The 15,504-nt window shown below is 36.6% G+C and overlaps 1 protein-coding gene across 1 annotated transcript; it reads left to right on the plus strand.

Moving 5' to 3' along the window:
• The first annotated feature begins 1,125 nt into the window (after positions 1-1,125).
• mst (misato mitochondrial distribution and morphology regulator) lies at positions 1,126-14,610 on the plus strand. The gene is made up of 10 exons (XM_067134487.1): positions 1,126-1,354; positions 3,052-3,132; positions 3,581-3,827; positions 5,511-5,794; positions 6,272-6,448; positions 7,261-7,371; positions 9,556-9,687; positions 9,789-9,967; positions 13,090-13,301; positions 14,340-14,610. The coding sequence occupies exons 1-10, from the start codon at positions 1,271-1,273 to the stop codon at positions 14,564-14,566; spliced, it is 1,734 nt and encodes a 577-aa protein (XP_066990588.1). The 5' UTR covers positions 1,126-1,270; the 3' UTR covers positions 14,567-14,610.
• The last annotated feature ends 894 nt before the right edge of the window (positions 14,611-15,504 follow it).

Genomic DNA, 15,504 nt, shown 5'->3' on the forward strand with positions numbered 1-15,504 from the left:
TTTTTGGTGTTCAGCTCTGGATGTACAGGGCTGGCGTAAAATAATTCATAATTCGTGTCTTAAACTTTACTTGGGTGTCTTCACGACATGATGCTAAGAAAAAATATGAATTCTGTCTGCTCAGGAGAACTTTGAGAAACCGAGATATGGGGGAAGACTCCCAGTGTCTAACAATAAATAAGGTATATATATTTAAGTCTAAACTTGCCTTTTATGCCGTAAGTATGTCATCAACACAAGGATGACAGGAATTCAGTGGTATATCAAACTTTTGTCCGATAAGTCATCTGGCAAATAACTTAGAGAGAAAACAAGACACTTGCCATCGGTTGGGTAGAGGCACCAGACCCTAGTCCCACCACCATACAATTGACAATAAATAATTGTATTTTTTCCTGTATCTAACTAATTTATACTAAGAACCACGAAAAATAATATTTTTCATCAGCTAATCCCCTTCTAACTAACACTAAAATTATTGTAAAGCATATGATGAATAAGACGTAAATTTCAGTACAGTAGTTTCCACAGCAAGTTCAGAAAGATTAAGGTCAGAGCTGCACTACCCTAACAAGAAGAAGTAGTGGATGAAGGAGGTGAAGAAGTAGGAGGAACAAGTTGTAGTACGTGAACACTTGCTGTAGAGACTTAGGAGAGGGCAGTTGAGAAAGAAAGTCTTTCCGGTTAAGTTAGGTAGCTGCATTGGACAGTATCAGTTCGCCTTGGCAACAGTCACAATTGCTTCGGTGAGTGTTCAGTCTCTCTTTTTAACCACAATTTTAATACGTTTTTAATCTATTTATTAATTTATTTTTCTGTTTTATTAAGTTGGGTCATTTTTTTCGGTATTTCCCTTTACTTCCTCTTACTTCTTCCTCATGAACACCATAATATTCTTTGGAAGCTTGAAGAATTTCAAGTCAGTGGTCCCTTTGGTGGGCTTGTTCCATACGAATAGGTTTCATCTGCTGAATAATAATAACGTTTTTAACTTTTTAAACTTAAACTCTTACATTTTTAACCTTTGCCGTTTAGTGTAGAAGAAATTAATGAAGGTAAACAATTATTAAAAGAATTTTCGGAAAGCGTGTAAAGGAAAATAGAGAGCCGTTACATACCCAACCCCTCTCTAATACTACTAATACTCTACTTGACACTACTAACTACTCATCGTTGAGGCCAAGTAAATAATAACTTTATAACCTCACAATGACCTCAATTAACTCCCAGGAACTTAAACTGTAGCTTAATTACGGCACACCATTACAAGATGGACTGCAACGTGCGAGAACTGATAACTCTGCAGGTGGGGCATTATGCCAATTTCGTCGGAACTCACTGGTGGAACCTTCAGGTGGGTATTGTTGGGTCCTGGGGCGGGTACGTTGGGCCGTGTTCGACAGAGGCACTGCCCGGTTCGAGAATGTTCTGGAATAGTTTTAAGAATGTTTTTTTAGGGTCAGAATGTGTCACGTGACCCGCATGTCTGTTTCGAGGTCAAAGGTCAGCGTGTTTAAACGTCGGTGAAATCGGGGACTATTGTTACGGGGATATTTATTTATTTATTTATTTATTTATAATTTTGTTGTGTGTTTATGTCCTCTGTTTATTTTTATATTTTCATTTTTTATTTGTTTTTATGTTTATACCTCAGTACTAAAAATGGCTCCGATTTTATGTAAATTGGTAATTACCGAATCAAAAGGCCGCAGTAGTGGTCTTCAGTTTTAAAGTCTAAACTAGACTTGGCTAGGTTGCTCTTGATGGTTCGAAGTCTTAGTCATAGTCTTGTATGAGACAGAAGCAGTCGTCATTGATGTACATTTTTGGTAGATGTGAAGGAGATGGCTACAAGAAGATATCATTTATCAATATAATTTTTCGGCTAAACCACATAGTAAAGGGTGAATATAATGCAGTACTGGTATAATGAGAAATTTGCTGTCTTTTGTCAATATGATTACAGTACTTTCATCCCTGAGGGGCTGGTAGTAAACACGGCTGGCTTTACCAGACCCTAAGGGTTGGACGTAAAAATATAGGCAAAAGACGGCAAATTTTCTCATTATTTCAGTAAATTTCTCAAATTATCCCACCATCCCTGCATTATATACACCCTTTAATATATGGTTTAGCTAAAAAATTTTTATTAAACGATGTCTTCTTGCGGCCGTCTCCGCTATATTAACCTTAAAAGGAACTTTTCCTCTAAAATTTTCAAGGAATTTGAAGATCTTCACCCTGTTCCAAGTTTGGATAGGCTATGCAGTCTTTCTGTCATCTTTGGTAGCTATGATCCAATATAATTAAATTCCAAGTTTCCATGTAGCTTTGAATATTAGTTCTGCAAAATAAATTATCATTATAAGTCTTGCTTTTGATTTGTGAGGCCAGAGAGAAGCCTTTAAAGCCTTCTGTATCATACAGTGCCGTTTGTTGGGTCATGAGTGCTTAGTCTTAGACTGTATCTTGAGCAATCAAAGACTTTAGGTTTATGTCAGATTCACGTTATTAAACGTAGCAGCAATTATTAGGATAGTCCCGGTCTAGACTTAAGTTTATATACATTGTAATTTTCATTATTACTTGTAAACTTGCTGTCTCCATGAGTGCCAGCATAAATTGAAAGCAAAAGCTTTGAGTATATGTTAAAATGGTGCTGGTGAATCCAGTCCAGATATGTTATCTTTTTGTCTGGAATCAAAAACTTTCATTGCATAGTTACTTAGTGTCAACATTATAATTGCCTGTAGTTATGTGAGACTACTTTTGAAATATTTTCTTGCGGTCCTTGGTGCTCTCTCTCTCTCTCTCTCTCTCTCTCTCTCTCTCTCTCTCTCTCTCTCTCTCTCTCTCTCTCTCTCTCTCTCTCTCTCTGTTCGTCTTCATTTTACTTGCCTAATCTTGTTATTAGGTCAGTTGATCACATTTTTCTTGGCCTTAAAAGGTCATGTACTTACTGTATCAATTGATATCAGAATATTTAGAATATTATGTTGTTAGGAAGAGAGTAGTTTTCTGTATTGACTCAAGTATATACTTTTTTTTCAGGAAGCAAGTTTTGTATATGATAGTTCAGCATCTACAGACATTAACCATGACTTTTTATTCAGAGAAGGTATTACTTTGCAGGTGAGTCACATATGGGCTAGTAGTTCTGTTAACTTGACCTTTGTAATGTGAAAATCATTAAACAGTGGTTTTTTGGCATGTGGAACCAATCATTCTGTGGAGAGAAAGCTTTTAAATCTAGAAATCCAAATAAAAGCTATTTTATAACAGAAATAAGTAATGTAAAAGGAAGTTTTCGAAAATAATTTTTTCCAGTACAAACTCATAAGTTTACACTCGCCTACTTCTGCGGTAAACAGTTCATTTCAAATCTACCCCAAGAAATGGCTGATGCTCCTATTGTTGGTCTGTTGTGTGACCTATATGAGAATATGCCTCCTGATAAGCATCTGGATTTAATTACATTCATCAAAGAAGCCACTGATTACAAGTCAAAGTAAATAAAAAATTTCTGTTTTGTGTGATGTTTTAGTATCAAACTTTGTTTCTTTACTCTTCTTCTTTGCAGAGGCAGGAAACTTACACACCAAGATTGATATCCATAGATTTCAAAAACAATCTTCACACACTACCAGTAGGTGGTTCACTCTACAATCCACATCAACCAGAACTTTCAACTAGTGAAGCATCCTGGGATGGTCCAGTTCAACTAGTGAGACAATTGCCAGTAAGGAAGAATGAATTTCTTAGAGACCTTGAACAGGAGGATGCTTTACACTATGTACCTACCGATGAAGACAAAGATATATGTATTGGTGAGTTCTTTCTTATCTGCCTTCATAATGCTTCTTAATACAGATTATTAGGCCTTTGATCTCATGCAGTGTTAAATTCTTTTAGAGCCTTGTAGTCTTGATGCCGATGGATAGAAGTCAAGTAGTGTTTTGCTTTAATGGACCACAAATGATTTTCTTTGTTGATTTCGTAATTTTAGAATAGTTTGAGCACCTTCCATTATCAATGCTGAAATGCAGAATTTTCTGCACTGTGTAAATTGAGTATAGATGTATTATTTTGTTATTGTGGGAACTTAGTCATTATACTGTGTTGTACATGGTATACTTCAGCGTTACCATTCATCAGGTTGGGTGTTAATTGTAAAAGTGAATATATTGTTGCTGGTAGTGGCCCAATGAAGAGATATTATTATGGAAAGAAATCAGAAATACAAGGTAGTGGAAAAGGTATTGGTTGGGTCATTTGGTAATCTAGGTTAGCCCCAGTTAACATGAATGGTTGGTTGTTTATGAACATTTATTTTTTATCTTTTCTTTGCATAATAACAATGCAGTTTATGAATTAAACTGAGAAATAGTAATAATCAACATATCACTCAATGTTGTTACTGTCTTAGCCAGCTTACAGTAAGGGAAGCGTTGGTGTTTGCCTGAATGTTCCCAAATTGTATCTCTTATCTTGAATAGATAAAGTTATTGTACAACATAAACTGGTCAAGTCTTGCCTCACATTTCGAAAACCCTGAGTAATATAGGAATCAGAGGTGGTTATTGAAGTTTGTTCTAGTACATACTGTGATTTCAGAATAATGGGGAAAAGTTATTCAAACCATGCACTCATCATGTCATAAAAAATACAGTAGTATGTATGTTGAAATAATATACATTCAGTAATAATTAAATACTGAAGTAGATTTCGCCTTTCTTATTAGGATGGTGCTATCAGGTAAGAAGTTGGTTGCTAACATGACTTATCCCATCATGTTAGCAAGCAACTCAAGGACATAGTATCACTGAGTCCAGGTTGCAGTAAGAAAATGTTTGAACTTGGAGCTGTCAATAGGTTGAACTTGGAGGGCAGATCAGACAGAGACATGATTGGTATGTCAGTTTTGATATCTGTTTATATTTAGGAGGAATGTAGAGTGAGAGGTTTATAGTCTGTCAGGATGAAAACAAAGTCTGAGATCAGGAGGTGATTGATAGAGTGTAAAGTATCTGATTACACTGTCAGCAGTTCTTTAGGGACAAGAGATATAGTTCAAACATTCATAAAAAAATTTGATTAGTTAGTTAGGCTCGTCACATTCATGAACCATTATTTTGGCATCCCTGTAAAATTATGAATTGTTACAGTAGAAGGTCAATTATTTTGAGATCTGATGTACTTCGGGTATGTTATTCATTTTATTCACTAACATTTAAAAATGACTGTGTGTCATGGTGTCAGTGAGCTTAGAACCGTAGTCACAACACCAGACAACTTGTTTTTATTTCCCTTTTAAATGTGACATATTGCTGAATAGATTCCAGTTTAAGTTGAAAATTTTCAACCTGTGAAGTAGGAACTCAGACATTTGGCTGTTTGTGACATCATTAATGATTAATGAATGTTCTTAATTTTACAAATATCCAGTGCAATTACATTAGTTTTGGTGTGGCAACAGTTTTCGTGTGTTAATACATTGTCTCTCTCTGCAGATGATAAAACTCCTGATAGCAAAGTCTCTACCAGCGCTCCAAATTCCCTGGAAAAGATTTATGACCTTCAGGATCAAGTCACTGTATGGTCTGACTATTTACGACCTCACCTCCACCCCAGTACACTGTTTCTCTTGGATGACAACTATGTACTGAATGGAAGTTTGAGTACTGAAGGGAGTTGGGGATTTCACTCCGGCATTTCTTTCTGGCAACGGGAAGACGTAGAAGATGGAATCACTGATCGTATAAGAATATTTGCAGAGTCTTGTGGTTCATTGCAGGTGAGATTCAGTGGGTGTTCGAGATAGAAATAAGTTAGTATCTTCCCCCCTTCTGCTTTAACATGAAGCATTTTGCCACCAACACACACACACATATACAAGTCATCACCCAGCATTGGTACTATAATTCAAATACTACTGCTGTAATACATTGGTGATTATTATTATCTAGTGATCATTATTATCTAGTGGCCTGTTGCACAATTGAGGGCTTCACAAATTATGGTTATTTCATTATAGCCCGAGTATTACTGTAAATTGATAATCTTTGGATTACATAGTTCAGTGACTGTTTTCTCTTCTGCTTCAGTGGTGTTAGACTATACAGTATTTTGGGTTTGGTTAGTCTGTCCCTTACGTAGCATTTAAGTAATAGATAAGAGGGTTATATGTATGGAGAAAGTTATTTTGAAACTTAATGTTTTCTGCAGTATGGAATTATTAGGGTATAAGTATGAAAAATATTAATTTTTTCAGGGATTTCAAGTCATATGCGATGTTCATGACGGAATGGGCGGCATCAGTAATGGAATACTGGCTCATTTGGAAGATGAATATAGATCAAAAGATTGTCTGACCTTTGCTGTAATGCCCCCTTGTCTGTCACCAGAGACGCCCCAGTTAAAATTACTGATGCAAAGCAATATCATACAGGTATGTTATTTGTTATTTCATTTTTGTCACTGAGCAATTCCCTAAATGATAGGGGTGTCACATTCTCACTCAATTGAATATATGCCTTTTTTTGATATGTTTAAGAAGCTTTTAGTCTGCTTGGCTGAATGTTGTTTCTCTGGCTGCACTAACCCACCACCTTCATTCAATATGGTAGTCAGCTAACTTTAGCAGTAGGTAAGATTCATTCCAAATAATGATAATTTTCATGATAAAATGAATTATTTGTATATTTACCTACTGTTATAATGGAAACCCTCCCAGCCTCCCCACATCTTAGTGGGTGGTCATGAAGAATTCTGACCTGAACACAAACATTCCAACACCACCTGGTGGGAACGGGTGACTGCAGAGACAGTCCTAACGGGTTAGCCAAACGTAATTTGAATTTGTTAAAATGCCAATCGCACCTGATGGCTCGAAGATGTAAGCTAACTTTAACAGTATAAGTATCCAAATAATCATACTGTACAGGGAATGACTCAGTTACCTGTCCCACCAAGGCCACTGACTGCCATGGATGCCATCCTGGCTGGGTGGAAGCATTTATCTTCATGGAGTGTCTGTGAGGCACTAAATGCATGTGACAGGCAGTTGTAAAGTGATGGATACTGTATGTACTAAAAAACTTGTCTTTAAAAAATTTAGCTTTTAAACAGTAAAACCAATAAAATGTCTATAGTATTAAGTTGAAAACAAGCATTCATGTTAACAAGATTTCAGTCATCAGTTTGCAAGTGCTTAGAATTTTCATTTATTTAAGTAAATTGTTCTCTTTTTTTTTTTTTCAGGCGTACACATCATGCAGCAGACTTTCAAGCATGCTTGTACCTCTCAGTCTTCGACAACAGTGTTTGGATTTTCAAGCACCATGTTTAAAGTTTCCTCACATATTGCTAAAAGTAAGTACCGGTATATCATATTTTTTCTGAAGACATTGTTGTAAAGAAATTGAATTAAAGTTTTTAATTTTGTTTGTTTTCACGCAAATTTGAAACTGTGTATTATACACAGTGCATCAGAGTATTAAAACTAAACAAGATTTGCAGAAGAGATATTTCTCTTCCTTTGAAGAAGAGATTTGCCAAGAAAAGAAATACATTGTATGGGTGTTCTCCACTTTCCAAGTACTGCACTGTATTTGAATTTGTTTTTGACCACTGGAATATCTTTTTCTCGTGTATGTATGAGAATCATATCTATTTTCTTTTTATAGTTTTCCTAGAATAAATACTTGCTGATTGTAAAGCTTTTGTAACAAAAGAAATTATTTCTGTACTAGGCTGTGGAAGATTATATTTCACAAGGCAAAACAATGGAGGGTGGGGAATCTTCCTGCACCAGTGTATGCTGGAGGTGCATGTTGCACCTGGTTTATTGAGTAGCATCTTCCTGAGTAGCCATTCACATAGCAACAGTAGCTCTGCAAGTTGCTTACACAAAAAGAGCTTGTTCCTCTCATATGAGTGATTTTATCAGCAAAATATAATGAGCTCTGTTACTCCAACTCAAAGTGAGATCTTAAGTCTTGAAAGCATGAATTGCCAAGGCACCAATCTACTTCTCATGATGGTTCTCAATCCCATGTCTCTTGTAGTTTAACAAACTTTGGCAGTTTCTCTACATCTAAGTACCTACCACTGCTGCAGATGTTCTGATAGCTCGTCAAGATGCCTACTTGATTATAAGACTTAAAGATTGTGGATCTTATGGATTTCCACCTCTTCTCAGAGTTAAGTATTAACATCCTGGTCTACAGAAGAGGATCAACAGCAACCAGGATTGCAATGAGAAGCCTGACAAGTATTTACCCTGGAGTATACTGTGGCCTATTTCATAAACCAGGAGAAGATAATTTTGGCTGGCTTACACTCTTCATAGGGGAAAACAACAAAAATCTCCTTTGGAGAAGGCAGATCAAATATGCCAACAGTCCACCTTGTAGAGGTAGAAGAAGATTGTGAAACCTCTTTGCTAAGACATCAAATCCTGAAGTGGAAGGTAGTCTTTGGGAACATTGGAGTTTGTGGGAAGATTGGGAGTTTAAACTTGAGTAAAATAGGAAATGAACCTTCCTTGGACAGAAGAAGGTGCTGGGATTCAAGTCCTTGGCTTTGAATTGGCCACCACCCCACAAGTTTTCTCTGGTGCTCTGGTGCCTGTGGCTAGTGAGGTGCACAGGAACAAAGTGTTGAGAGATACATGGACAACTGGGTAGTGATGACTTCCACACTAGATTTCCTTCTGCATCACCTGTAAAGTTTCTTTCATTTTGTTGGGGTCATATGTCATTTTCAGAGAATGGGGTCCTTTACTACTGATTAAGATTTTGTACTTTGCAATTGCAGCTATGCAGGTCATGGAGCTGATAGGATTTTTACAGCGTAAGCAGAATGGCAGCACTGTAGAAGAGGAAAGGAACTGGTTGATCCTGCACCAGAAATTCATTTCTTTTTGTTGCTTTCACAAAGCACTGAGGACCTAGCTGACTGCATTTTCAGGCAGTAGGTATCAGGTCTTCACAGTACAAAAGCTGTTACACAAAAAAAAGGGAAATTATTCTGTGGCCCCAGAAACTTTTGAGTAGCATGTATCAGATAAGGTGGGAGGAATACCCAATAAATCAACAATTTTGGTTATTTAAATTGTATATCATCTGACCAATAAAAAGCAAAAATAGTATTGTCCCAAAGGGTGTCAATTTTGAGTTTTTTTGTCCTCAATTGTTGAATGCTAACATTACACATAATATATGGTAACTGACCATATATGGTTTCAGCAGTAACAACACACTGCCAGAGTATTTTTCAGCCCCCTGGCTCTGACAGCCTGAAAGTGGCCTAAATGCATCCTGTTTGCTTTCAAATGCAAAATGCAGTTCCTTTTTGAGATTTGTCAGGAACGTTTTGTGACAGTGTAAAGGACATTACAAGTTATGGGTTTTGATAAATAAAAAAAACAATTTTACTTTGCTTTTCAGAAAGTATTTTATTTTATTATTGAGTTGATCTAATAAATATAGAATTGTATTGAATGTACTTATTTCGCATTATAAGATTTTAATTGCATTAAAAATCTGTTTGCAGGAGGACAATGCTTACATGAGCAGCAGTGTGTTAGCATCTTTCATAGACACAGCAACTTTGTCATATCGTCTAAGAAATTCACCCTTGCCCCTGCGGAACATTGCTGAGTTGTTGACTTTTTCTGATCGACCGGTAAGACCTGATTTTTTATATTCTGAAAATGAAAGAAAAGATTGGAACTCAGAGTCTGTGTATAATGCTTGTATTTCAGCTAAAAGAAACTGCATTTACAGGTGGTTGGCAGTACGTTATCCCTACCTTTAGGGTTAAGTAGTGACAGTTACTTGATGGAGTGGCTTTCTGATGGAAACCAGCCTCTGCGTGTTCCTTTAAGTCCAGGCACAGATATCAAAATTGATGCTTTCAGTGAAGTGACCGTAATCAGAGGGATTCCATCGTCGCGTCTTATAAGGTAGGTTTAGAAAAATTGATTTGTCTTTTGGTTCTTCAATGAGGCAGCTTCATGGAGGAAAATATCCTCCTTTGGAGGATACATCTTAACTGAAATTCTTCATATGATAGCTCATGGATGAAACAAGAAGACTTGTGAATGTTCTTTGCAGAGTTATAACCTGGGAGCCAATTAATTCATGAATAAAATTATGACTATTCATGCCCTATGCTCATTAATCACTCATTGCCTTGAAATATTAACAAGGGTTCCTGTTGTTTTTGTTTTCTTATTATTATTACCATTGAACAACTTCCTTCTAGAAATTTGTTCTTACTTTTTACTCTTGCATACAAATTTTCATTAAATGCATTTATCTCACCCTTTGACCCTCTTTTGGAAAACAACTTTTTGGTGTACAGTATTTATTCTTGCCTTTTGGCCCATTTTATGATCTTGTTTCTTCAGTGAATTTACTCTTTCCATTAAATCTTTCCAAGACAATTTCCTGTAATGCATTTATTCTTGACATTTTGCTCTTTTTTTTTTTAAGATAATTCCATTCAGTGCAGTATTTACTCAGAACTTTTTTTTGTAAAGTTCATTGCCTTCACTGCCGAATTTACTCTTGCATTTTGATCTTTTTCAAAGACAGCTTTTCTCCCAGTGCTTATCCTCTTAACTCAAATATATCTGGTTTTGTTATTTCCCTTTTGCTAATAACAGTGCAGATGCTCATACCATTTTTCTCGTTTTTAGAACATTGCACATTATTTATGTTGTTTGTTTCCTCTGTTTTTAGGCAAATTCTCCTCAGTGCATTTACCCTCCCCTTCTCCCTGGTCTTGTTCTTTTCGTCAGTCAGTTATTGTGCTTTCTTTTTATAGAACAGATTTGATGTATTTATTATTCTTGTTTTCCCCTCTTCATTCCATGCTTTTACTCTCCTTTTCTCCTTGTATGTAAGAAATTCTCTCTCTCCCTCTCTCTCTCTCTCTCTCACTCTCTTGCTTTTATCATATTTTTTGCATCCTAATTTTTATCATATTTAATTACCAGTTGTTCCTCTGAGGAGACAGACCATAGTTTTTGCACGAGAGTGTTCCTGATGCCAGTTAGAAGTGGTTTTTGAAGTTGGTAACAAGGTAATTATTTGGTACTGCCTACTCAGCGCTTGTAATGAGCCCCTTTTTTCCGAAAGTGTCCTGTGCAGACAGTTGACCAGTTTCAGACTTGCACTGTTGTTGCTTTTCAATAATGAATTTTGATTAAGAGGGTGACTTTCTCATGTCATGACTCCAGTTGCTGTCTGGGCTCATAGGGAGGCCTCAGACATATGAGGTATCTCAACGATTGGCTAATCAGGTCATCCTCCTCTATAGAACTTCAGAATCTGTCACTTAACTCATCAGCCTGTGCCTGAGCCTATCCATCTACTGGTACAAGTTGGATCTGACACCAGCAAAAGAGAGAATTTATCTGAGAAGATGGATGGGTTTATGTTAATGGCAAGGCCTATGAAGGATCTGTGCTCTATTAAAGGAGCTCTTAAAATCCTCACTCGCATCAGCAGAGTTGTGATGAAAGTTGCTAATTCCCCTGAAATCCAAGGAAAGTTAGTTCTTCACATGTTCAGACTAGGATTGCAGCGGCTGGAGCTGAAACAAACAGTGGTCTTCCACAGATCAGCCAATGATCTTCCTGTTATACCATATTTAAGGATCCTGGCAGACCTTGCTTTGTGGCTAGACAAGCCAAATCTCTGAGTTGGGATTCCCTTGTCTCCCCCTTCCTTAGACTCTTTCCAGGCTCCTTACAGGTGCCGCAAGGGAAGGTTTGGGGCACCCATCTACAGGAATTGGTAAATTCAAGTTTGTCGTTAAAGGAAGAAAGAGTTTGCAGATAAATGATTTAGAACTAAGGCTTTCAACAAAGTAGTGAATGTGATGTTCAACAGTTCACCATGGTGGCTAGTCTCAGGAATGAAGGCAGTGCTAAAATCTTTGAAGCATCGATTGATGCTGTATATTCTTTTGTTGGCATAGGCTCACAATACCACTGATAATACCCAGATTCATCCCATGGAAGTACACTGTAGTAGTCAACGCTTTAAAACAGATAAGACCTTTAAAATTATACAGTATGAAAATTTTACTGTCATCAGTTTTGCTTTATAGAAGTCCGTGAATTATTTTTTATGCTTTTAACTTTTGAGCCCGACTCTTAAGTTCTTTGACTTGTTCTCAGTTGACCCTCTTGTTGCTGCAAGATCTGTTAACAAATAAACAGTTAATCCTGTTTTAGGAGCTCAGTTCCTTGGACTGATATTTGATAACTTTGAATGGGCTTCCTTTTTGGAGATAGTCTCATAATTGCGGAGGAGTAGCTCGTATAAAGTAGTCACGTTGCATAAATTAACTTTATGGCTGTTAAATTATGTCTGCGTCTCTTCATAGACTGAATACTTAGTTTAATTTGTAATGCAGCACAGGAATCTGGATGGCAACAGATGCATCAGGTCATTCCCTGTTACATGTGTGCTAGTGGATGTTAATGAGATTCCTCTGGAGTTCCATTTCCAGACTTTGCTGGTTTGAAGTTGAGGTTTACAGGTGAGAAGTCTTGCCGTTCTAACTTGCTCTCGTTGTTGCAAAAATTTTTATGCATCACACCCAAGTCAAGAAGTAAGAAACAGAGGAGTGAAGAGTATGAAAAAGAAAATAAAGATGAAGAATAATCAAGCTCAGGGTAAAGAAAGCTGCTATCAGTTAAAGAGGTGCACTTTTACTGCATTTGAGAATCCTTTACATCTTTGGCTGTTTCATTAGTGGTTGTTTAACATATAAAATTGTGATCTTTCTTTTGCTGAGTGTAATGTTTCTAATAGTGTAATTTATTTTGTCTTATCTCTTTTCTATTGTTGTTTGCACCCCAACTGGGTATTAATAGTTGTAATGTTTTACCCATATTCTGTTGTTTCCTTCGTTGTTCTTACTGAAAGTCGTAAGACATGTTCAGAAAGTTATTAGAAATTAATTTCTTTTATTATTAGACTGTAAGTAGTTAATGCCATTCTATGTATACTTTGTGCAAGTAATTTGTCATTTTTTTGTTGTGCACCTGAATCAATATTCCATTTCCAGACCTAAATCTAAGTTGCCCCATGGAAAACAGTATAATACTGCAAGTGAATTATACCACGACTACTTACAAGAATCGTCAAGAGCTCCACGTAGATGCATTGTGCTTGGAGCCCGAGATCCAATAAAGACGAGTTCTCCATTCCCATCCATATTCAGAGGATCTGTTTCTGAAGATGGTTTTGTTGACTTCCCCAGCCACTCATCAGCTAAAGGTTAGAATTTATAACATTATAAACAGTTACTTTGATGTTTGGACACTTCCTGATAAATCTTTTAGGTAAATTTGATTTAGAAATTTATAAGCCTTTTAGCTACAAATCCATTTGTTTCATCACAGAACTGTTACGAAAAAGGATCCGAGTTACTTATAAATGGATAGTCAAGGATATTCCCTAATACTGTAGTCTTTTTCATTTAACTAACAATAATATGACCAAGACTCTCACAACTAGATAAACTGGTTTTTAAATTGTGTGCGTGTAATACTACAAAGACGGGTAGAAAATTCTATAAATGATTAAATTTATCCCCAAGAGTCCCCGTAGGGATTAGTGCTGCAGTGCACATCATTACTTAAGGTTCTTTGCAGCGTCCCTTCAGCCCCTAGCTGCAACTCCTTTCATTCTTAATACTTTACCTCCATTCATATTCTCTGTCTTCCAAACTGCTATCCACCCTCTCCAACAATTACTTCTTAGTGCAACTGCAAGGTTTTTCCTGTTACACCTGTCAAACTTTTCTACTCTGTTTCCATTTCAGTGCTGAATGACCTTGTAGGTCCCAGCGCTTGATCTTTTGCTTAACTTCTAAATTCTGTTTTATTCTATCCTATCTCAAAAGGTAATTATATCATCCATATAAAACACATCCCTACCAGTCAGTTGGGAAAAATCAGATGTCATCAAGTGGGGAGAGTAAGCAGACACATTCTTTTTGCAACCTTTGAACTCTAAAGCAGTCTTATGATAGCTGAACTAGAATAAATCTATATTGGGAAAAGTCATTCTTATTTACTTTGCACAGAATCTCCTCTACTGAGGTAATTGTATAATTTGTAGGTTACATTTTTGTTAGCCAACACAAATTAGAAGCAGGCCATTGTTTTTCCTTTCAGCAACAAAAAGATGCCCTTGAAGGGAATTTAAGGCTGAGATATGTTGCTCATGCATTGCTTCTGATTGTCCATTTAATTTTCTCTGCTGCAAAATTTCCTTTGTTGATATTAATTTTCACTTCTGTACCATTTACAGTTGTGAAGAGTTTACCGTGCATGGCAGGCTTTCATCAAGGAGGAGGGATTGGATACTTTTTCCAGGAGCTGCTAAATGCAGCAGAAAAAATAGACGTTGGAAAGATTCCACGTCTGCTGGACGAAGGTGTGGACAAAGAAGCTTGGACTGACCTGAAAGAGCAGTTGAAGAAACTAGACGGAAATTATATAACAAAAGTGGAAATGGATAGTTCAGATGACGATTGATAAACGTTCTCTGACTCAACATTTTCAATAAATATTCTGAACATTATCTCTTTTAATTATAATGAGCTTATTAATGACTTCTGCATTACCACTCAAGAAAACGTGAAGTGAGTAGCAGTAAATTTCATCTGCTACAGCTGGGTAACTTTTCATTATTCAAAAACTACGATGAAAATCTTGCCAGATGCAAGAGTGAAGGTCATGGGCCAAGACACTGTTTAACACTCACTGCACATTTAATCTGCTCGAAGTTTAGTCTTGGAGTTCTTAAAACTGACTTTCCCATCAGACGACACTTTTGAAGACTATCCCAAGATGAACGCTTCATATGGAATCACTATCCTAGTTATGTTTACTTCAGGTGGTCAATCTGTCTAGACTTAGCCCCTCGCTAGGGCAGGAAGTTGTGAGAGTAAGTGATTTCCAATTTATATAAATCATATTTTTTTTTTACATTACACTTATTATATTACCTTTGGATTTTTTTTCATTTTCTAACTTTTTTTTCACTTCAGTCAAGTGGATAAGTTGATAATTCACTTTTGTTTTCAAATTCTTAATTGGATCTCTTTTCAGGGGTTAGATTCGCTGATAACAGGTGTAAATAGGTTGGTGGCTGAAGGAAACAAGCCCTAAGGATGATGCAAAGTTAACTCATTTGGTACTTGAAATAGTATTGGTAAGTTATATGCTAAATGCAGTTTGTTTTAGTTACTGGCCAAGTACATTGAACCTGAGGATGATAAATGGGATGCCGTACCCTTGCACAGTCTTAGAAATTTTGGTAAGAATATGCTCTTGTCTTGTACCATACGTTCTTTTGTAACACGAGGGAATTCTCAGCCAGAAAGATGAGGTAGCAGTTTGATTTCCCGTGAGTTTTATATGCTAATAAATACATGGCTGTAGTCAAGAAAAGGGTTTCTGGAAATCAAAAA

This window comes from Macrobrachium rosenbergii, chromosome 36 (genome assembly GCF_040412425.1).
Source record: "Macrobrachium rosenbergii isolate ZJJX-2024 chromosome 36, ASM4041242v1, whole genome shotgun sequence".
Classification (NCBI taxonomy): domain Eukaryota; kingdom Metazoa; phylum Arthropoda; class Malacostraca; order Decapoda; family Palaemonidae; genus Macrobrachium; species Macrobrachium rosenbergii.

Bases quoted from the DNA above. Each gene is read 5' to 3' on its own strand.
- mst (XM_067134487.1), top strand. From the start codon at position 1,271: ATGGACTGCAACGTGCGAGAACTGATAACTCTGCAGGTGGGGCATTAT. The intron at 7,372-9,555 runs GTAAGTACCGGT...ATCTGTTTGCAG, and splicing joins TTCCTCACATATTGCTAAAA to GAGGACAATGCTTACATGAG. The intron at 9,688-9,788 runs GTAAGACCTGAT...CTGCATTTACAG, and splicing joins TGACTTTTTCTGATCGACCG to GTGGTTGGCAGTACGTTATC.